The 24,137-nt window shown below is 39.2% G+C and overlaps 1 protein-coding gene across 5 annotated transcripts in view; it reads left to right on the top strand.

Annotated features, from left to right (window-relative positions):
• CNNM2 (cyclin and CBS domain divalent metal cation transport mediator 2) overlaps positions 1–24,137 on the top strand; it is a 178,935-nt gene that overhangs the window by 61,440 nt on the left and 93,358 nt on the right. The window contains exon 2 of one of the 5 annotated variants that reach the window (XM_079136320.1): positions 866–2,341. The exons of the other annotated variants lie outside the window; for them this stretch is intronic. Coding sequence (XP_078992446.1) covers positions 866–966 — 101 coding nt within the window. The 3' untranslated portion in view covers positions 967–2,341. Of the gene's footprint in view, positions 1–865; positions 2,342–24,137 lie in introns of those variants that run through there. 5 annotated transcript variants of the gene reach the window in all.

Below are 24,137 nucleotides of genomic sequence, written 5' to 3'. Positions count from 1 at the left end.
AACAGGAAGTTGCCCAGCAGTTCCACTCCTAGATGTCTACCGGAGAGAAATGAAAACACGTGCACATGAGAACTTGTACACAGATGATCATGGCAGTATTGTTCACAATAGCCCCGAATGGGAAAAACCCAAATGTCCATCAGCTGACGATTGGATAAATAAGGTAGTGCACTCGTGCTATGGTCTACTAAGCAACAAAAAAAGAAAGAGAAAAAGAAATGAAATACTGATACATGCTACAGCAAATAAATCTTCAGGATTTGCTAATGAGAAGTCAGTCATGAAAGACTACAGTATATTGTATTATTCCATTTATGTGAACTGTCCAGAATAGGCAAATTTATAGAAAAAAGTGAATTAGTGCCTGCCTAGGGGAGGAGTTAGGGGATTGGGGGAAATGGGAGTGATTGCTCATTGGTATCAAATTTTTTTCAAGGTGATGAAAAAGTTCTAAAATTGTATAACCATCACCACTATCTAATCTGTGAATACAATAAGAACTGTTGCAGTGTGTTCTTTAAATGAGTGAAATGTGTGGCATGTGAATTATATCTAAAGCTGCTTTTAGAAAGGAATAAAGTAGATCTAAAAATATTGATGGGAAAAAATATGTATAATTTAGCAATAAAAAGTAATATGTATTACCAGTTAAATTTTTTTTTCAAAACTACAGAAATCAACTTGAGGCATTGAAATTTTGTTTGTGTTGTCTCTATTGTTATATCTGAGGTCAAACTCTTTAGAAAATTTTCAGCTACTAGAAAACATGGTAATTCATAGAAGAAATTTTGTCTTGTACATAGGTATCATAAGTTAGCTTTAAGAATTCAAACAAGCTGGGTATGGTGGTGCATCTTTATTTCAGGTACTCAGAAGACTGAGGCTGGAGGAGTCTTGGAGACCAGTCTGGGCAACACAGGTAGACCCCACCTCAAAAACAAAAACAAAAAAAAAAATTTTTTTTAAATTTAGGTAATATAGACATTTTATGTTTTGAATGGTTTCCCAGTCTCATTCAGAGGTTTCTCTGAATCTAGGGAGGTTACCATTTGGGGAAATCTACCAATCTTCTTCAATGAAAATAATGTAAAATATTTTATAAGAGTTTGTTGTGATAGAAAATATGAAATGAAAAACTCAGAGAAGAGTAAAGAAAATAAATCATTAATCTTCCTCAGAGATAATTGTTTTTAGGACTTTGATATATTTCCTTCCAGTGCTTTTTAAAATGAGCTTTTTAATTGAAGTATAACCTGTACAGAAGAATACACAAGAAGCAGGCGGTGAATGGGTTTTCTCACCGGTATGACTGCGCATGTCCAGGAGCTGGAGTGTGGGCTGCGGTTGTGGCTCAGAGCACTTGCCTAGCATGTGTGAAGCACTGGGTTCGAGTCTCTGCACCGCATAAAAATAAATAAATAAAATAAAGGTACATCAATCACTTGAAAAAAAAAAAAAAAGAATAAATAAAAAAAGAAGCAGGAGCGTTACTCCCTCCTGGCCAATATATCCCCTACAGGTAAGTCCTGCCCTGACTTCAGCACCTCTTAGTTTTCTCTGCTTTTGTGCTTTATATGAAAACATACAAGATATATTCCTTTTGGTCTGGTTTCTTTTTGCACTCAGCATTTTATTTGTGAGTTGCAGTTAGAGAGCCCATTCTTATGCCTGAATAGTACTCCATTGTGTGATTATACCAGACTCTTTTACTTCTTTTTTCTTTTGCAGTACTGGGAATTGAACACTGGGGTTTGATTTACCACTGAGCTACATCCCCAGTCCTTTTTATTTTGAGACAGGGTCTCACTTAGTTGCTGAGGCTGGCTTTGAACTTGTGATCCTCCTTCCTCAGCCTCCTGAGTCACTGGGATTACAGGTGTGTGCCTTTGCACCTGGCCCACAGTTTATGCTTTCTATCACAGAACATCTGGTTAGTTTTTGGCTGCTGCAGCAAATGGTGTCACTGTGAACATCCTTGTGCGTGCGTTTGGTGGCCCTCTGGATACAGTTCTGATGGGCGTGTTCCAGTGAGAGTAGAATCTCTAGGTCATAGAGCAGTGCTTCTTGAAATGTGCAGTGCACATCAGTCACCTGAGGGTCTCATCAGAAGGCTGCTTCCATAGTCCCGGGGTGGAGACTGAACATCTGAGTGTCCAAAAAGCTCCAGGGGATGTAAGGTGTGCTGGTCATGCATCATGCTTAAAGTAGCAGGGTCACAGGATTTGTTTGTGTTTTGATTTTCATAAACAATACCTGTTTTCCAAAGTAATTGTCAATTTACATTCCTTCCAGCAGCATATGAAATTCCTTTGTGTATGAATATCTGTTTCTTTCAAACTTTGTATTTGGGTTGTATTGAATCTATAGATCAATTTGAATAAGAATTGATATTTTTATGTTATTCAAATTTCTGAACATGATAGTATATGGTTCTCCATTTTTTGAGGTGCTCTATGATTTATTCCAGTGGTACCATTTAATTTTCCTTTTTTAATATATTTTTTAATTATAGGTGGACACATACCTTTATTTTTATGTGGTGCTGAGGATCAAACCCAGGGCCTCACGCATGCTAGGCAAGCCTTTTATCACTGAGCCACAACCCCAGCCCCGGTACCATTTAATTTTCTGTGTAGAGGTTTTTTTAAAAAATGTATTATTTTTAAAATTCTTACAGATTGCATTTTGATTCATTGTGCACAAACTGCATAGAGGTTTTATTTTGCCTTTTTTCCCTTTTGGTGGTGGAGGGGATGGACCTGGGGGAATCCAGGGGTACTCTACCATTGAGCCACATCTCCTGACCTTTATTTATTATTATTTTTTTGAGACAGCGTCTTGCTGAATTGCCCTGGCTGGCCTCCTGCTATCCTCCCTAGTCACTGGGATTACAGGCATGGGCCACTGTGCCAGTGCTAGTTTATTTTTAAGTATTTGATTTGTGAATGTTATTATCAAAGATTTTATTCTAAAATTTCTATTTAATTTTGGGGGCTGATATATAGAAATATAGTTCATCTATTATTAACTTTTAATCAAGCAATGTTGGTAAATTCACTAAGTGTCATGGTTTATATATAGATTCTTTGGATTTTTGTGAACACAGTCATTTCATATGCAAATAACCAGTTTTCTTTCTTTCCTTTCCAAACTTTATACTGTGTTCTTTCTTTTTCTTGTGTAAATGTGCTGCTTAGGATCTCCAGTATAATGCTGAACAAAGCGATGCAGTCTCCTTGTCTGATTTCCCATTGCAGGGGGAAGACTTTCTGTGTGTGTGATGTTTCTTTAGATTTTGTGTAGATACCCTTCATCAGACTAAAAAAGATTCCTTTGATTCCTAAATTTGCTGAGAGGGTTTTTGTTTTTGTTGAAATCATGGCTAGGCATTGCATCTTGTCAAATGTTAGCTGTCCTTATTTTGAAGCAATTATGTAACTTTTTGCATTTCTTCTGTTGACATGAATTACATGGATTAATTCTTAAAATGTTAAACCAACCCTGTGTTCTTGGAATAAGTTTAATTTAGTTGGGACCCCTTCCCCCAGATTAGCTAATACTTTAAGAATTTTTATATCTGCATTAGTGAGATTGGTATATACTGTTCTTTATTATATTTTTGTTAGATAAAATGCATGGGTAGTATCCTCACTATGCTGTCTCTGAAAGAGTTTATATAAGATGGTTCCTATTTCTTGCCTATCTGAAAGAGTTCACTAGTGAATCTCTCTAGACCTAGAGTTGTCCTTGAGGGATGGTTTTTAGTTACAGATTTAGCATATTTCATAGATAAAGGGCTATTTTATTTCTTTTGATCAGTGTGTGTGTGTGTGTGTGTGTGTGTGTGTGTATTAGTTATGAGGTATCAACTTGTTTCATTTGAACTTTCAAACATGGCCCAGCTACTCAGAAGGCTGAAGCAAGAGGATCACTTGAGTCCAGGTTGAGGGGCAACCAGGGCATCAGAGAGAGAGCCAGTCTCTTTCCTCCCCGACCCCTTTTTTTTAAATAAGATTTTTACTAGAAAAGTATTGCTCAATAGATTTTAGAGACAGTGTTTAAAGAAAAATTATTCTTGTCAGCAGGAATGTGTGTCTGTGTGTTTTCTTAAGCTCAAAACTGGTGCATAGTCTCATTGGGTGTTTGATTTTTTTTTTTTTTTGACTGATCAATTGTGCAATTTAGAGATGTATGTGATTCATTCAAAAGTTTCCTAACGACACCACTGGCATTCATAATCTTGTTATACCTTACATCAGAATTATAATTACAATTTATGTTATTAGTTTGATGACTTTTCTGTATAAACTATCAAAAGCTACTAGTTAATGAATTTATAAACGTACCCAAACATTTTAATTTCTGCAGGTTTTGTTTTCAGAGTGTAAGAGAATAAAGGAATTGTTCAAATGCACATGTATGTGTAAATGAATATATTTTGCTCTGTTGTGCTTTTTTAAAAATTTTATTTTGTTTATTTATATGTAGTGCTGAGGATTGAACCCAGTGCCTCACACATGCTAGGCAAACGCTCTGCCACTGAGCTACAACCCCAGTCCTGCTCTGTTGTACTTAATGAGAGCCAGGCCTCTCAATAAAATTAATTTTGGGAAAAAGCATGAAAGAAAGTTTGAAAGTTCAGGGATAATTTTTCCAATAATTTTTTAAAACTAGTCTTTAAAAGCACTTTGCATACCCTCATACTACTAAAATATTTTTGCAAGGTAGTTTGACTTTAACAAAGTAGCTCACCAAGAAAATTCCACTTCTAAGAATTTAAAGGAAAAAAACTACCAGTTTTCAAGGTGTATGTAAGAATGTTTATTTAAGCATTGCTTATGAGGATGAAAATTGATAATATCTATCCATTATAACATATCCATTCATTTGGGGTTTAATCAGATAAGTTACCATTTATCCATACATGGCAAGTGAGGCAGTCAGCAGACATGGCGTCCTTAACCATTGTACACAAGGGCAGACTGAGATTTCAGAAGGTCAGCGGAAGGAGAAGAGACCTGCTCTTCTAGGAAAGGATGTTACTCTTACTTTTCTCATGTTAACATCCTTGTGTCACAAAGTAGCAAGTAAAAGAATACCATGTATGGTTGATGGAAAAGAAAATAAAGGTGTGATTAGCCAAGGTAACCAGCGTACCCTAGTAATAAGTATATTTGGGAGAATGAAGGAACAGAGTGGCGATGTGTTGAAAATGACCTGTAGTGAGCCAGAGTCCTCAGATTGTGTCTAAGCAGAATAAAGCAGGGGATGGTGGTAGTTGGGAGCTGTTCACCAATGATGGCACTGTTGACGGTTGCTTAGCTTGATGTATTTGTCAACAGTACAGATACACCTGAATCAGTCTGGATTTGTGACTGTCACAGGCAAATTGGAGACAACTTTGGATTTTATTTTTTATAGTTAACAGAGACATAAATTCAAAGATCTCATTGAACTTTGCTAATACAAGTTATTTAAAAAAATTTTTTTTTTGGACTGGGAGTGTGGCTCAGTGGTAGTGCGCTTGCCTAGCATGTGTGAGACACTGGGTTCAATTCTCAGCACCACATAAAAAGTGAATAAAGGTTTTGTGTCCAACTACAACTAAAATATATATGTAAATTTTTTTAGTTGTTAATGGACTTTTATTTTATTTATATGTGGTGCTGAGAATTGAATCCAGTGCCTCACACATGCTAGCCAAGTGCTTTACCACTCCACCACAACCCCAGCTTAACAAGTTATTTTTAATTTTTTTTTTTTTTTTTTTTTTTTTTTTTTTTTTTTTTTTTTTTTTTGCACTGCTAGGGATCAAATCTAAGGCCTCACACATACTAGGCAAGCACTCTACAACTGAGCTGCACTCTAAACCCAAAGTTGTTGTTATTATTATTTTTTTTTTTTGCAGTACTGGGGATCAAACCCAGGGCCTTGTGCTTGCAAGCACTCTACCAACTGAACTATCTTCCCAGCCCTAAACCCAAAGTTATTTTATTAAAATCTCACAAAATATCAAAAAGGAAATAATGGTAGAAACACTAGAGAGATAGAAATAATTACAAAAGAAACTGCTAAAACAAGTCAAAACACATTGGAAAGGATAAGTAGGGGAATTTTAATCATGTACATATTACCTTGGTTAAAACAATTTAAAACATTTCAATAGTGATATTTGGGGGAAGAATTTATCTTTTTGTACTTTAAAAACTTCATACATTGTAAAAGTATTACCTATGCAAAAGATTAACCAATAACAAAGCATTTACGAGTTACTTTTTAAATTTTATTTTTCTAACTTGTACCACACACATAGCTTTTCATTTAATTCTTGCCTGATTTCATAACATAGCTTTTCTTAAAATAACTAATTTTATTTTGCTAATGACTACAAGATGCTCTATTAAGCAAAGATGAGGTGCTCTTTGACACATACTTTTCCTAGTATGTATAAATGTTTCTAGTTCTCACATGTGTCAGGCACTGGGATAGGCACTAAAATTTAAAGGATACACAGCCCCTGTTAAAACATTAGGTCACTCTTACTTTTTTTTTTTCAAAATGAAGGATAATCATGAGACACTTAACATCAGAGATTCATTCTTAGAAATGCATCCTGGGGAGGTTTTATCACTGAACGTGGGAGTGTACCCGCACAGAGCTTGAGGCTATAGGTCAGCCACTCAGCGTAGCCTCTAGGTGCAAGAGGCACCGTTAGCTGTGCGAGGCTGCTGCTGGAGTAAGGGGGCCTGCTGCTCTGCAGTGAATTTTTTTTTCATAAGTTGGAGCATACCCTAATGGGAAAAAGGTCTACTATAGTAAGTACTTACTTACGACAATAACTCAGTCCATTTATTATCATTATCAAGTGGTACGTACTGTACGTACTTAGATGTGCTATACTTTTATATGTCTGGCAGAGCTGGAGTTTAGTTTCCACATCATCACCAGAAATGTAACACATGGCACTGCGTCAGAGAGGTGCAGCATCACCAGGCAATGGGAATATTTTAGCTCCATTATAATCCTGTGTTGCTACTGTGTGTGTGTGTGTGTGTGTGTGTGTGTATGTGTGTGTAGTCTGTCCTAGATCAAAACATCATACAGCATGTGACCAGAACTCCCTTCTAAACTGGGTGTGGTGGTGCTCATCTCTAAGCCCAGTGGCTCAGGAGGCTGAGGCAGGAAGATAGAGTTCAAAGCCAGCCTCAGCAGCTTATCAAGGCCCTAAGCAACTCAAAATAAAACACAAAAAGGGCTGGGGATGTGGATCTGTGGTTAAGTGCCCCTGGGCTCAATAGCTGGTACCAAAACAACAACAAAAACAAACAAACAAAACCCCCCCCCCCAAAAAAAAAAAAAACCAAAATAAAAAACTCCCTTCTTAATGGAAAAAGTAATATAGGCTTAGTATGTTAGTAATATAGGCTTAGTATGTTAACATACTGAGCTGGGAGATAGCTCAGTTGGTAGAGTGCTTGCCTTGCAAGCACAAGGCCCTGGGTTCAATTCCCCAGCACCACACACACAAAAAAAAAACAATAATAATTTTCTTTAGGAAGACAGTGTTAAACATAAGAAAATGAAATTCATTTCAATAGTACTACCAACAGACAATAACTATTGTTATTTTTCATCTATTTTAAGTGTTCTCCATCAGATCTGTAATAGATTTCTTTATACACTTCAAAGTTTATCTTCCCCAATTTTTTCATTTCACATGTTGTAATATGACCTTATGTTTATTTAATACTATTTTGCAAGGTATGTCATCTTGAAGAACATGTATGATCAACGTATCTTGAAATTTTAGAATTCAGGGATATTTGGGACACTCAAACAAAACAGGTGGCCTCTTCTGAACAAAATCCAGATGGAACAGTTGTAGGAGAATACATTATTTTTTCTCCATGGGGAAGGGAAGATTACAAAAAATTCATAATTCATGAAGAAAAAGATTGACAGATTTGGCTGCAACCTATAAACTACGTTAAAAGGCAATTGCAGATTGGGATAAATATTTTCAAGACAAATAACACAAAATCTTTAATTTACAAAGAGCTTTTAAGTTAAAAAAACTTAAAATCATAAACAATGGTTTAAAAAAGGATATAAACAAAAGAAATACTGGTATTCAGTTAACATGAAACTATGTTAAATCTCTATGGTAGTAAAGGTCTGGCAACAGAACAATACTTCACATTTTATTTAATGAAGTAAAATGTGAAGATTGAGAAAATCCAGTGGTGAAATTTGAGAAAAAATTGATCTTGCCTTGTACTCTTTCTAGAAGACCATTTGGTAAAATATGTATCAAATTCTTAAACAGACCTTTTTAATTTATTTTAAATTTTTTCCATCAGATCCGTAGTACATTTCTTTATCGTCTCCAAATATTATATCTAAAAAAATTATTTGACAACTTTCATGTCAGGACTTTTTTTTTTTTTTTTTTGCGGTGCTGGGGATTGAACTCAGGGCCTTAGTGCTTTCGAGGTGAGCACTCTACCAACTGAGCTATCTCCCCAGCCCCATGATTAGGACTTTATTACTTAAATGTAATTTCATAACATTTAAGCTGTAAACATGACCTTCTTGTAATGAGATGAAATTACAATGCGTAGTATATATTTTAGATCAGGAGTCTTCAGTAATACAACTTTCTAATTGTTGGAGATGTTTACTACTAGAACTTGAGGGTAATTTCTAAATTCATGAATATTCCTCCAAGTTTGCATTTTAAACTGAGACTCATTAAAAAAAAAAAAAAAAAAAAACAGAACCAACAAACCAGAAACAACCCAGCTAGTGATACTATTCTAAAGAAGTAATCTGGTATAACTGAATTTATTTAGAGTGAGTAGAACTGCATTGGATACTACTTAGAAATTTGGAAATAATTTCTACCAGTTAAGAATTGTAGAATGATAAAATAAATACCCCCCCCCCAAAAAAAAAAAAAAAAAGTAGAATGAGAGTTGCTAAAGATGAGTCCAAATTCATCAATCAAAACTGAGCTGAGAGCAGGGGTATGGTGATGGCACATGTGGTCCCAGCCACTTGGGAGACTGAGGCAGGAGGGTGACTTGAGGTCAGCCTGGGCAATTTAGCACGACCATCTCAAAAGCAAAAAACAAAATATAAAAGTTGAGCTCAATAGAGTATTGTGTGATACGTGTTATAGAATAACCTGTTAGAAGTGGGTTTCAAGAGAAAGAGAGAGCCAGATGTGGAGGCGTAGGCCTATAATCCCAGCAACTTGGGAGGCTGAGAAAGGAGGACCAAAATTTTAAAGCAAGCCTCAGCAGTTTAGTGAGACTTTAAGCAACTGTCTTTAAAAAGGGCTGGGGATGTGGTTCAGTGGTTAAGCACCCCTGGGTTCAATCCCCAGTACCAAAAAAGAAAAAGATAACTTAACACATCCATTAAAAAAAAAAAAAAAGCCCAAGGGACTGGGGCTGTAGGTCAGTGGTAGAGCATTTGTCTAGCATGTGTGAGGCACTGGGTTTGATTCTCAGAACCACATGTAAATAAATAAATTTAAATAAAGGTCCATCAACAGCTAAAAAAAAATTTTAAAAAACCCCAAAATAAAAAACCTATTTGAATTGTAAAATACAGGTTGAAATTATTTACCTGGAAGCTAAACCATTTATTCAAGATCTGCAAGCACTGAAGAATGTTCTGGAAGGGATTCAGCACTTAATCCTAGTTTATTGTGACTCTAACCAGACTGGTACAGTTTGTTTAGAGAAGAGGTAAAGATCCTTTGGAGAGAAAGTTTGCCATCGCCTTACCTTTCTTCTCTTTTCTTCCCCATCTTTCTTCAAACATAAAACAAGAAGTACAATATGAAATAGAGCCTTTTCAGGCAGATTTCTCTAGCTGAGAATGGAAGGGGACTTCTGTGAAAAGCTGCATTATATTGTATGCCAGACATGGTGCCACACACCTGTCGTCCCAACTACTTGGGAGTCTGAGGGTAGAGTATTCTAAGTTGGAGGCCAGCCTGGGTAATTTAGCGAGACCTTGTCTCAAGTTTTGAAAAAGAACTGGGGCTGTAGCTCAGTGGTAGAGTGCTTGCCTGGCGTGCTCATAGCTGTGGATTTATACCCCAGAACCACAGCATAGCTCGCATAGCACAGTAAGTTGACAGAATAAGTGTTGGATAGTTATATTTACTTCTTAGCTGTATAATCTTAGACAGTGGAGGGCTGCTGGGATGGATCCCAGAACCTCATGTATGCTAGGCAAACAGTCTGATCTGTATCCTGATTTCTTAACCTTTATAAAATAAGAATAATAGTTCTTTTAAATTTTTTTTAATTTTTAATTTTTTTTTTTAGTTGTAGATGGACACAATACCTTTTTTTTTTTTTTATTTTTATGTGGTGCTGAGGATCAAACCCAGTGCCTCACACGTGCTAGGCAAGCACTTTATCACTGAGCCACAATCCTAGCCCAGGGTAAGTAGTTCTTAGGGCCCTATTCTGTAAGAAGAAATTGTTTGGTTAATCTGCAAGAGCCCTTTGAAGGAAGGGAGGCTGGAAACACAGGAAATGTTAGTTACCTTTTAACATCCTAATTTTACAATTTATAAAGTAGGATTAGTAGGGCTGGGATGTGGCTGTATGGTAGAGCGTTTGCCTTGTGTGCCTGAAGTGATAAATAATAGCCTCTTCTTCATGAGATTTTTGGAATAATTAAGTGAGCTATACAGTGTCTTATGTTCAATACTTGTGCATTATTATTACCATTACTACAGTCATTGGTGGTCTGTTGTTGAAGGAGCCTGCATGGACTTAATCTGTATTCAGAAGAAAGGTAAATCTGCTAACCTAGTGGGCTAGATAAAGCATTTTGTTTCAAAAGGTCATTATTAGAAGGCATGTACCAGGTGCACTCGGTGAGGTGTGACTGCAGGATGCCAAGGAAAACTGGGGATGGAGTAACAGCCCCCTTTATCCAATCAGAAAGCGGAGTCTGACGCAAGCAGTGCTTTCTAAATGGCTGTGAATGGAACACCCTACCAGGGAAAGTTTCCATCTGGAGGACTGGTAATTAACCCAGATGGGACTAAACTGCTGGAAAATTGCAAGAGCAATGGAAAATAAAAAGGGCGCTTGTAGTGAATGAGTTAAGGCTGTGTTGTGCTTCAATTCAGAAACAAGTTTTGGTGATTGGAAAAAGTTTGAGTAATTAATTCTGGTAAACTGGGCTAGATTAAATTTATGGGGGAAATCTCAAATTCTGTATTAAATCTGTGTAATTCCAGATCAAGGGTCAAGATTTAGATCAGCTATTACCATCCAATCCAACAGACATTCCCTTAATGCAATTTGGACCTTGAGAAACTCAATAAATGGAAGCTGTTCTAAGAAACAGTATTTTTCGACTATAAAATTTTGGGTTCTTTCCCCACCCCCCATTGGTTCCTTTTCTTTGCCCCTGCCATTTATCATGTTGGTTCCCTTTATGTATTACAACTTGAAACCTGTAAACTACTAGCTAGAAGTTTAGTGTAGTTCATTAAATTTAGGAAGCATTTACTGCATAGATATTGGGTAGCAAGCAATGTACTTAACTTTGGAAATATAGAGACAATGAAATATTTTCCTTGCCCTCAAGCTATTCAGTGTTGACAGATTATACCACTGATGATAATAGTGATGTTAATTATAGCCAACTATTAAAGCACTTGTAATTTGCTTAGTAATTTGACTTAGTGTTTTGTATTTCTTTCCCTCTTTTTTTCTTTTTCTCTTTTCTTACATGGTCTTACATGGTCTAGGCTGGCCTTGAGCTTGCAATATTCTTGCCTCCGCCTCCCAAGTAGAGTTCTTTTTGTACATTAGCTAAATGAATCCTCAGAAGGACTTTGGTGCAGATAATATTCATTTTCTAGATGAATATCCAGAGGCATAAAAATTCAAGTAACTTGCCAACAAATAGCTAGGTGGGAATTTGATTCTAAGCTCTCTGATTCCACTATGCCAGGCTGCCCCAAGTTATTTATACTTTAGAGTTTATCTCATTAAAGTTATAATTTTAAAAACCTACTTTTTCTTTAGACCTGAAATGCAACTTAAAAATCTACTGGAAAATTATTTGTGTGTTTAATGTTAAATGTGCATGTTTGCTTGTTCTTTGACATTCCAATGCTTGCAAATCTGAAAGGTGAAACTCTTATTAAATACCATATACAAACTTGATTGTGTATGTTGTAAATGTTGATTCCTCAACATTTCAAACCATACTTGGAAATTTACTGTATCCAATATCTCAAGATCGTTAAACTTCTAGTAAGTGAAATGCATAACTTTAATAAGTCAAATAGCCTCCCAAGAATTTTAAATGTTAAAAAGAAGCATATGCTAATGAGCATAATGATTACTCGGATCATTAGTACACCTGTGTATTTAGACACACTACCCCTACCATTTAAAGAAAGATTCAGAGGTTACAATTTTATTTGCCCAAACAAGGTAGGCAATAACTTTTTCAAACTTTCTGTAGAGTTTTGATTGGAGATTTAAGACTTGGCCAATGACTGCCAGGGCTTGTTGTATTGAACTAAGCCCTTCATAGTAACAGGATCGTCTAAGCCTGTCCCTCTTTTTGAATTGTGTGCTCACCCAATTTTTGACCACAGTCTTTTACCTATTTTAGAGGTGGCAGGATTCTGTAGACCTTACCCAGAGTGCATCTTCACTGTCTGATTTGCACTGATAGAACTTTGCCCAATACTCATGGGTTGACTAATATGACACTTTATAAATAATGTGGAAACTCCTATACTCCAGAATCCCAGGCCCAGAACCAGATCTAGCACAGGCAGTGCCCCTCTGGGTAGATGAATGACAAAAAGGCCCCAGATCAAGGCTCAAGGTTCAGTGTGTGGAGCCTGGCAAGATTTTAACTTCTGTTTGCCCTCTTCCCCACCCCACTGGAGCTCATAAGATTTCCTACCTTTTCAGTACCATTACGAAGCATGAGCTGGGCATGGTTGCTCACGCCTATGATTCCAGAGGCTCAGGTGCCTGAGACAGGAGGGTTTCAAGTTCAAAGCCAGCCTCAGCAATTTAGTAAGGCGATAAGCTACTTAGTAAGACCCTGTCTCTGAAATATAAAAAGGACTGAGGATGTGAGTCAGTGGTTAAGCACACCTGGGTTCAACCCCCAGTACCAAAAAAAAAAAAAAAAAAAAGCCTGGATTTTCACAGAATTAATGGTCAAATTACCATTTGGCCATTGAACAGGCCCCTTTTAGACTTTTTGGCAAAAACAAGATGTTCTAGCTCCATCTTGACTTTTTATCCCTACTGCTCAAGACTAGAACCAGCTCTTCACGGAGCCAGTTGCTTTTGTGGTAGGATAGTATTAGGGTACTGTTCGGTGCATTAGGCTTGATTGCATAGCAGATTGTTCTGTTGGATTTCCAATACTGCTTTTTAGCAGCAAAGTGCCAGAAGATCTCTTTTATGGGTCATGGTGTTTGCAGTTTAACTCTTTAGTAAGTCCTTTAAAAATATCTGATTGAAAAGATTTTCTAACTACTGCCCACATTTTTTTTTTTTTTTGAACCACAAGCTGTTTCTGCTCTGTCATTTGCAACATTAGCTTGCCAGCGTTGACATATGCGCCGTGCCAAGCTGATTATAGTGTCATCCAAACTTTCTATGATGTATTTGGATCCTAATTTAATTAGACCCTGATCCTGCAGCCAGGCATCATTCTCTGTCTCCTTGACAACCTACTGGAATCAGGAGTTCAATAGGAAATCTAGTTGGATTCCTAACAGTACCTGACCCATGCCCGTGGCCACCTCCTTTTGGTGTCACTGTGTGAACCTGCCAGGTCTCTGCTGCTTTCTGCCACTTCTTGATTATTGACTTCTTTGTTTCCTCCCTCTGGAATACCAGTGTACTTACAGTATTTTGTCATGTAGTTTTCTGATTTACTGTTTTTTTTTTTATGAGTTATTTAAAAGAAATTTTAAAAGATTTTTTTATTTAAAAGTTATTTAAAAGATTTTTGTCAATCCAGATATTGACTTTCCGCAGTGGAGTGGGTATCGATCAATAGGTCTCAACTATGTTTTTAATATCTTATTTCTTAGGCTGGGGATATGTACATCATGTTTTCTTCTAGACTGTGTGTTTGAAACATTTTGTCATGCCTCTTTTGTTCTTGTCTGACTGCATTTTAGCCGGGTAGAGAAGGACGGATCATTAGCATGGAGTGGACCGATGCATGAAGATCTGAGACCAAGGCTGTCAGTCAGTATTCACCTGAAAAATATCGATGAGGCGCTTACTATGTGCCAGACAATGTTCTAGGCATGGAAGGTACAGCAGTGAATAAGACCATGTGCCTGCCCTCATAGATTCTGTATCTAAGTAGGGAACAGACTAAGCAAATAAACAGCATGAAGTACAACATTGGCTGTTAAGTGATGTATATGGCACAGCAGGAGGGCATAATGACAGAGGCCCGCTGCCCTTCTTGGAAGGTCAGTGAAGGCCTCTCAAGGAGGTGGCATTTGAGCAGAAGCCCGAATGAAGTCAGGGAGCAAGTGACATAAAAATCAGGAACAGTGATCCAGAAGTGGGAGCAGGAAAAGAAAAGACCCTTAGAAATACATTTGACTCATTAGAGAAACAGCAAGAATTGAATGAAGAAAAGTTAGCCAGGCCAGAAATGGTGGGTGAGGAAGCCATAAAGGTCGGCAGGGACCAGTACAGCCTTACTGTACTGTATGTAGTGAGGGTGCTGCTTGCTTGTTTTGTTTTGTTTGTTTGCAGTGCTGGGGGTTTGAACACAGGGCTTATGTCATGCTAAGTAAGCACTCTACCACTGAGCCATTCCCCCTGGGGTTTGTTTTTAACTTTAGGTGTAATGAGTTATTGGTGGGTTTTGAGCAAGAAAATGACAAAGTCTTAGTTACCTTTATTTAAAAAAAAAAAAAAAAAAAGGTTTCTTTGGTTATTTTGCAGAGTTTATTGTGGTGAGCAAGAGTAAGCTCAGCTGTTGTAATTCAGGGTGACTTATCAAGAGGGTCGTGGTGGGGGTTGTAAGAAAAGGAGAAAAGTTAAGGGTGAGACGTAGGTTTGAGGCTTGAGCAACGAGGTGAATATTGATGCATGCTTTCCTTCTGAGGTAGGGGCAGACTTAGAAGAAGAAAATTAAGTTTCTGTACTTGATAGACAGCCTGGCAGAGATGTCAAGTAGGCAGTTGGATGTAGTAAAGTGAATTTCAGAGGAATGATCTGGATGGAGATACACAGGTAGGTCATGAGTAGATAAGGCACTTAAGACCTTGAGAGTAACTGAAGTAATTGCTCAAGTGAACACACATAGAGAAGGGAACCGGGGATGGAGATCAAGAGTACTCTGATTTCCAGAGGTTTGGTGACTGAGAGGAAGGACTTGGAGAGAGGACTGAGACTGAATGGCCATTAAGGAAAAAAACCAGGCAAGTGTGGTGGAAGCCGAGTTGAACATTGTTTCAAAAAAGGAATCAAAGAGTGAATAAGATGAGGTCTTAAGATTTAACAATTGGATTTAGCAAAGTGAGAGGTCGTTGGAGATCTTCACGAGGGTGGTGTCGATGGGCAGGACTGGCTTAGAGCGTGTTGAGGAGAAGTGACAGTGGAGGAGATGGAGGTGGTGAATGGACAGCTTTTCAAGGCTCCCGCGTCCCTCGTTTTTGCAGTACTGGAGGTGGAACCTCAGTGGCGCCAGGCAAGGCTCTACCATGAGCTACACCCCGGGCCTTTTTAGGATTTTGCTGTAAGGAGAAATAGAGAAAGGGAACTATAAAAGGAATGAGGCAAGGGATCTGGAGTTTTCTGTTTTTAAAGATGGAGATAGCTCAGTTTTTTAGTATGGTAATAAAATTATCCAACAGAGAAAGAGCCCAGGGATAGCGGAGCAACTTACCATGTGTGACTCCGTGAGCCCCCTCAGTTTTAGGGAGGTGAAAGTGGCAGTTAGGGAAGGTGGTTGTTTTGTTTTGTTTGTTTGTTTTTGGTACTGGGGATGGAACCCAAGGACACTCTGCCACAGAGATACATCTCTAGCTCTTTTTCCGTGTGTGGGGGGGGGGGGGGGGCAGGAATTGAACCCAGTGAGCCACATCCCCAGCCCTTTTTATTTTTTATTTTGAGATGGGTCTCACTGTGTTGCTTAGGGCCTAGCTAAGTTGCCGTGGCTGGCTTTGAACTCATGATCCTCCTGCCCCAGCCTTCTGAGACACTGGGATTACAGGTGCACACCACTGTGCCAGGTCCTTTTTATTTTTTTCATTTTGAGACAGGGTCACACTACGTCACCAAGGCTGACCTCAAACTTGCAGTCCTTCTGCCTTGGTCTCCCAAGTAACTGGGATCACTGGTATGCACACCACACCCAGCTCCTGAAAGTTATATACATGTCTGTTTTCTTTCTTCTGGTAGTTGTCTTTAATCATTAGTTGGATATCTAGACTTACGTTCATTTTTCCTATTGATTGTTTTTTAACCTTTAAATGTATGTATTCTCCCCACCCTTTCAAAAACAATGTATTGGATATATTAATTTCTCTCTTCCACCTTCTCAAAAAAAAGTACCTATTCTCTAAAGAAATTTAGTTCTGGATTCTTTTTTGTATGTCTTATACCTTATTTAGTTAAAAGTACACTCAAGTTATTTACTTACTCTTCCCATTTTTATAGTATATTCTACAATATGTATTTTTTCTGGCTAGAATACTTCAGGAAAGACTGTGTGACAAACCCTCTGAGGACTTATGTATCTAAAATATCTTTGGTTTACCTTTGCATTTGAGTAATTGAACAGTGTATAAACCTTAGGTTTGAAGGTCTGTCCTCTCTACCTTTGAAAATGCCATTCCACTGCTGTCATTGAACCAGGGTTGTGCAGAAGCACTTTATCACTGAGCTACTTCCCCGGCCACATTTATTTTTTACTTTGAGACAGGGCCTCACCAAGTTGCTGAGGCTGTTGTTGAATTTGTGATCCCCCTGCCTCAGCCTCCTGAGTTGCTGGATTATGGGGATACGCCATGGTACCTGGCTGGAATTTTTCTTGTTATTTTCCTTTCCTTTCATTTCATTATTTGTGATTATTAAAACATATTTTCTTTTCTATCCTTGTTCACTTTCTCTAAGACCTTTATAATCTAATGACTTTTTAAATCTGGTAAATCTTAATTACTTCTCACTAATTTTCCCTTCCTATACCTCCGCCTCTCCCCTCTGGCCTCCTGTTATGTAGGTCTATTGACACTTCCTCTGGAGTCCTCCCACACTTCTTTTGTGCTGGACCTTGAACCCAGGCTTGGGGCCACATGCTCTACCACTGAGCTCCACCCCAGCCCTGGTCCTCCTGTCTCTTAATGTTTCTTCATATTTCCCATATTTTCCTTCCTGTGTCTTTGAGGATAGTTCTTCAACCTGATCTGCAACTGTCAGCCCAGCTATTGATTCTGTATTTCAGCTCTTACAATTTTCATACCATTAACTCTAGTTGATTCTTATTTAAAACTGTAGTTTTGTGGACTGAGGTTGTGGCTCAGTGGCAGAGTGCTTGTCTAGTGTGTGTGAGGCACTGGGTTTGATTTTATAAATGAATGAAATAAAGGTCTATCAACATCTAAAAAATTTTTTTAAATAAAAAAATAAAACTGTGGTTTCTGCTTCCCATTTCCTGTATGGTCCCTTATCTCTTTGAAGCTATTTGTTAGTCTTGCTTGACTCTTCTCCATATGGTCCCATTAACTTGGTTTTGGCCTCATGGGTGGTTTGTGTTTCTCCTTAGCAGTGTGCCCTGAGGTAAGCTCATGAATTTCTGAGCTCCTTTTCCTCTGGACATTAGCCATTATATCCCTGCACTCCTGAGTTTGCCTAGGCCCTGGCTTGTGCCTCCAAGAGCTTTCTGGGCTGTCTTCCCCCTGCTGTGAGGTGGGCAGGGAAGGAAGATCAGGCCAGGGCCCTGCAGCTTGTCAGCCTTTTGCTGCTCCCCAGCCTGCTCACCTGGCCACGCCACCTCATACTGCTGCCAGAGCTGTTAGGCAGGTGAGCCTAGGGGGCAAAGAAACCGTGAGACATCTTCAGTGAAATCTGCCATCTCTCTCCTCCCTGGTATCTGCCCGGGCCAGCATGGGCCTCTCTTCACCAGCTGAGACCTGGCTGCCTCCTGTTGCCTAAGGTTTGTCTCACACTTCTGTGTTAGTTGGATGTTGTCATTCACCTGTCTCAGTAACCCCCAAAGTTGTGTGGGGGACCCACTGTAGCCATCTCGTCAGAATATGTATAACTTTTAATCAGCAAAAAAGAGGTTAAGGGGCTGGGGATGTAGCTCAGTTGGTAGAGTGCCTGCCTGGCAAGCACAAGGCCCTGGGTTCAATCCCCAGCACCGCAAAAAAAAAAAAAAAAAAAAAAAGGAGGTTAAGAATAAGAATGAATGATGAATGTATGTGTTTTTTCTCCTTCTGTTTTTAAGATGATCTCTTTTGCAGCAAGAAGCAGTTTTGTGTTCTGGATGTGGTATACTTTTACTATGGGTATTTTCATCTGAATTTGTATTTTGAGCATTGAGTTTGAGTATCACTCAATAAACATTTAAGGAGTATTTTCCATGTGTTGGGAGTTGTCTGAAGCTTTGGAAATACAAGGATAAATAAAGTGGATGAGAATCCTGCCCTCAGGGAGCTTGCTTTCTAGTGGAATATTAACAAAATCAAAATATGAAATATGTACTATGTTAGGTAGTGAGTTGGATTTAACCCAGGTTGTGGTTCAACCAACCAAATGGTCTGAGGTGAAGAGGGAGGGATTCAAGGATCTGGTTAAAATGATTTGACAGTGGAATGAAGGAGGCTAGTTTGGAAGAGGAAATGGACACGGGTGGCAGGAAGGATGGATGAAAGCGAGGCTAAGGACTGCTGGAGTTGGAGCACCAGCAGGAATGATCCAAGAAGACAGAGATGGTGGGGGTGGATGTTTGGAATTGAAATGATGCGGAAATTGTGGGTGACAAGGTCATGGGAGTGACCATGGAAGAAAGGGACTGAGGATAGAAAATAAAAACACATTAAAAAGTGACTTCTGCTTCTGCCCACCATGGAGTACCACGGCCCAGAGTGACTCCTCAACAACTCAAACTGTACCAAATACACTGATGTAGCTGCTTCCAGACTTCAGACAACAGGGAAGAAGGCAGTCCTTAACAGAAGGTGTGTTCTGGGGTTGCACAGGTGGCAACTGAAACAGAGCCCCACGGTCTCCCTGAGTGGAGGAGTCTGAGTGGAGAATTCAGGGAAGCCAGAGACTGGAACTTGCAGAATGTTGGTGAAGGGAAGGTTCTAGAGATCAGAAGGGGTTCTCCTGTCTTCAGTAGAGTTGCATGTGTCAGGAACCCACCACGGTAGGCAGAAAAATAAGGGATGGACTCTGAGTCCAGGATTTCTAGTGCTGAGTAGATAAAATTAGTCCTGATGGACTAAGGTGGCTGTGGGTTTTGAGAAGCAGGGTTGGGAGTAGTGTTGCCAGAAACACAAAGTGTTCTGGGCTCCCACTAGACCTTGGTGATGGATGGGGCCTGCAGGGGGATGATCTTGCCCCAGCAATCCCCTCTTTACCCCTGCTGTTGGGGACATGCAGAGAGTTGGACTTACCATTGTGAATCATCTTAAGAATCATTGTCCGTGTTACCCTTTTTCTTTGGACTTTGTCCCCCAGAAAAATACTGCTCTAATTTGTGGTTTCAAAATAGGATTCACTTAACAAAAGGTATTGTTCTAGTAAATTTGTGAGAAAATACTGATTTCTTTAAGAACCAATGATGACATTCTTTTAGTAACTAGGAATCAACCTGGGTAGGAATGTTTACACCATAAAAATTGGCAAATGCTAAAAGCCAGGGCTTTTTTCTTTTATGTGCACATGGGTGTGTTGGTAATGTAGTAATTTCAGCCTAGGGAGAATTGCCTGTGATTCAAATAAATTCCTAGTAAAGGAGATCCTGGAAGGGCAAGTGAGAGAGCTTTAAGGTTAGTCTGTGCATCTATATTCCTAGGCCCAAATCCATAAAAAGTGCCTGGTAAAGAATTACCGAATGAATGTACTTTCAAGTGCTAGGTGACATTCTGATTGAAGACCTCATGAGAATTTCATCATGGGCCCAGAAGCAGCTAAGATTCTGACTTCTCCACGTGGGAGTAGACCTGTGACACTCCATCTTCTACCATGTCAACTGAATGCTCTGATGGGAACTTCTCTAACTGATTTGCAGTCCATTTTTTAAAAATCCCTCTGTTAGGAATGGTAGGGAAAAAGGCATTACTGGGTAGGTGTCAGGTCAGTGGGCTAAGGTAAGGGAAGAGCAGAACTTTTTTTCTTCTTTTTTTTTTTTTTTTTTTGGCAATTTACTTATTAGTTCTTTCTAGTTATACGTACGAGTAGAATGTGTTTTGACATATCATATATACATGGAGTGTAACTTCCCATTCTTATGGTTGTACATGGTATAGAGTTACACTGGTCATGTATTCCTACATGAACATAGGAAAGTTATGTCCAGTTCATCCTCCTGACTTTTCTATTTTCAATCCTTCCACCCTTCCCCCCACTCCACCCTACCTAATCTGATTACACACATACCCCACTTTTTTTTTTTTTTTTTTTTTTTTTTTTTGGTGCTGAGGAATTTGAACGCAGGGCCTCATGCATGCTAGGCAAATACTTTACCACAGAGCCACATCCCCAACCCCCACCTTTCTTTTTAAACATTTTTTATAACTTCGTTTTTTACATGATGCTAAGGATGGAACCCAGTGCCTCACATGTGTTAGGCAAGTGCTCTACCACTGAGCCACAACCCCAGCCCCACACCCCACCTTTTGTGAGTCAGCATGCACAAAACAGAGAGCACTCAGCCTTTGGTTTTCTGGGATTGGCTTATTTTACTTATGATAGTCTCCAGTTCCATCCATTTACTGGCAAATGCTATAATTTCATTCTTCTTTATAACTGAGTAATACTCTACTGTGTATATGTACTGTTTTCTTTATCCATTCATGTGTTGAAGGGCACCTAGGTTGGTTCCATAGCTTAGCTATTGTGAACTGAGCTGCTGTAAACATTGATGTGGCCATGTCAAGAGAGTATGCTGATTTTAAGTCCTTTGGGTATATGCCAAGGAGTGGGATAACTGGGTCAAATGGTGATTCCATTCCAAGTTTTCTGAAGAATCTTCATATTGTTTTCCAGAGTGGGTGCACCAATTTGCATTCCCACCAGCAATGTATGAGTGTACCTTTTTCCTGCATCCTCACCAGCATTTATTGTTACTTGTATTCTTGATAATTGCCATTCTGATTGGAGTGAGATAAAATTTCAGTGTAGTTTTAATTTGCATTTCTCTAATTGCTACTGATGTTGAATATTTTTTCATATATTTGTTGACCAGTTGTGTTTCTTCTTCGGTGAAGTGTCTGTTCAGTTACTCTATCTATTTGATTGGGTTATTTGTGTTTGTTTGTTTGTTTGTTTGTTTGTCTTTGGTGTTTTTTGAGTTCTTTAGATATCCTGGAGATTAATGCTCTATCTGAGGCACAGGTGGCAAAGATTTTCCCCCATTCTGTAGGCTCTCTCTTCACATTCTTGATTGTTTCCTTTGCTTTGAAGAAATTTTTTAGTTTGATACCATCCCATTTTTTGATTCTCATTCCTTTGGTTTGTATCTCTGTGCCTTCCTCAATCCCAATAATTCTTAAATTTGGTCTTTTCATGATGTCCCATAGTTCTTGGAGATTCTGTTCATGATTTCTTACCATCTTCTCTGTTAGGGCAACTTTATTTTCAAGATTAAATATTTTGTCTTCATTGTCTGAGGTTCTGTCTTCCAAGTGGTCTAGTCTGTTGGTGATGCTTTCCATTGAGTTTTTTATTTGGTTTATTGTCTCCTTCATTTCAAGGATTTCCATTTGGTTTTTTTTTGAGAATCTCTATCTCTTTGTTGAAATGATCTTTTGCTTCCTGCAGGTGCTCTTTCAGCTTAGTGGTATTATCATTCATTGCCTGCATTTGCTCTCTTATCTCATCATTTGCTTCGTGAATCATCTTAATCATGTATAATCTGAAGTCCTTTTCTGACATTTCTTCTAACATACTGTCATTGGATTCTATTAATATAGTATCTAGATTTGTTTGGATCATTTTCTTCCCTTGTTTTTTCATGTTGTTCATGTATCTTCCCCTCTAACGCTGCAGATCTGGGGTATCGCAGATTTCCCCCTATAGGTTTATAGTGGCCCTATAGGTTTCCAAAACCCTTTCTTGAAGGGGAGATCAATATTAGCAGTGCCCAAATCAGACACTATGCAATCCTAGACCAAATAGCCCCTATGGGAACAATAACAAAATTGTCATAATAAACAAAATGAGTTCAAATGTTATCTTCGGTAAAACAAACAGGTTTACAATAATGTCTGCAGTTTCTAATGGAGGACAAAGAGGATGCAGAGGGATGAAGAATATGGCTGTTAATGGGATAAGAAAGGAATATACAGAAGTTCTAGAAAATAGAAAGGGTGAGAGTGTAATCAAAAGAAATCGGATGTTAGCATGTAAATAAGGGAGAAAGCGACTCTGAGGGAACAGGTAAACAGAAGGAAAAGAAAGCAAGAAACGTAAAGAAATAAAAACTTAAATATTTTTTTTTAAAAAGGAGAAAAAAGAAAATTACTGTATAACAGTCATATACTAATGAAACCTCCCAGTGGTCAGTAGCCTGATGCATGAGAGGTACCTGACAATGAGCTTCAAGCCTCCAGCAGGCTTCTCAGGATGGAATTTGCCCCACCTGAAGATCAGAGCTACGGCTTCCAGGATTATCCAAGATGGCTGCTCTGGCTTCCAAATGTGTTGGCAAATGGGGAGCTGCAGCTCAGGGGTGGACATGGTCAGCTGGAGGTCCTGGAGACAGGATGCAGTTGGTCCGGCAGGGGTCCTGGAGGTCGGGTGTGTTTGATGTGGTTGTGGGATCCTGGAGGCCGGGTGCAATCAGTCGGTCTGGGGTCCCGGTGATAGGGCGCAGTCAGTTGGTCTGGGGGTCCTGGCGGCAGGGAGCAGTCAGTTGATGTGAGGGCCCCAGAGGCAAGGAGTGATCGGTCGGGCTGAGGGATCCTGGAGACGGGACTCAGTCAGTCCGGCCAGGGGTCCTACGGACCCTGGCTATTGTCTCAAAATGGCGGCAGCCACGTGTAATCAAACCTGCAGGTACTGTGACAGTGAACTTCCAGGCAGCAGCAGGCAGCTGGTTCTCCACTGGCGGTCTGCGGTCAATCTGCTGGCAGCTGTCGGACAATCGGGAGGTGAACCTCAAGCGTTCGGTGATGGATAGGGGTAAGGCAGGCGATGGACAGGCGAGAGGCAGGCAAATGGCAGATGATAGATACTTGACAGTGAGCAATCTGCTCTCAAAAAAGGTCTCGATATGCTGGCAGATTGCAGGTGATCACAGCAGACAAATGGGGTAAAGAGCAGGGGATCGATAAGCAGCAAAAACTGCCTCACCGAGAAACAGATATCCTCTGCTTGAATCCCACGTTGCGGAGCAACAAGGAACGCAGCCTCCCTCTAGTCCGCCATCTTGGATCTCCATTTTTTGATTTTCGATTTTACTTCTTGTGCTTTAGGAGTCTTACTGAGGAAGTCATTGCCTAAGCCAACATGATAGAGAGTTGGGCCTACTTTTTCTTCGAGTAGGTGCACGGTCTCTGGTCTAATCCCTAGGTCCTTGATCCACTTTGAGTTGAGTTTTGTGCAGGGTGAGAGATAGGGTCTAATTTCATTTTGTTACATACAGATTTCCAGTTTTCCAGTACCATTTGTTGAAGAGCTATTTTTTCTCCAATTACATTTATGGTGCCTTGTCTAATAAGAGATAATGGTATGTGTGTTCTTGTCTGTCTTCTGTATCATTGGTCTTCACATTTGTTTTGGTGCCAGTACCATTCTGTTTTTGTTACTATAGCTCTGTAGTATAATTTAAGATCTGGTATTGTGATGCCTCCTGCTTCACTTTTCTCTCTGAGGATTGCTTTGGCTATTCTGGGCCTCTTATTTTTCCAAATG

The sequence above is a fragment of the Sciurus vulgaris genome, assembly GCF_902686455.1.
Source record: "Sciurus vulgaris genome assembly, chromosome: 4".
Taxonomy (NCBI): domain Eukaryota; kingdom Metazoa; phylum Chordata; class Mammalia; order Rodentia; family Sciuridae; genus Sciurus; species Sciurus vulgaris.
The sequence above is the reverse complement of the archived record's forward strand: the minus strand, read 5'-3'. Positions and strand labels throughout refer to the sequence as shown.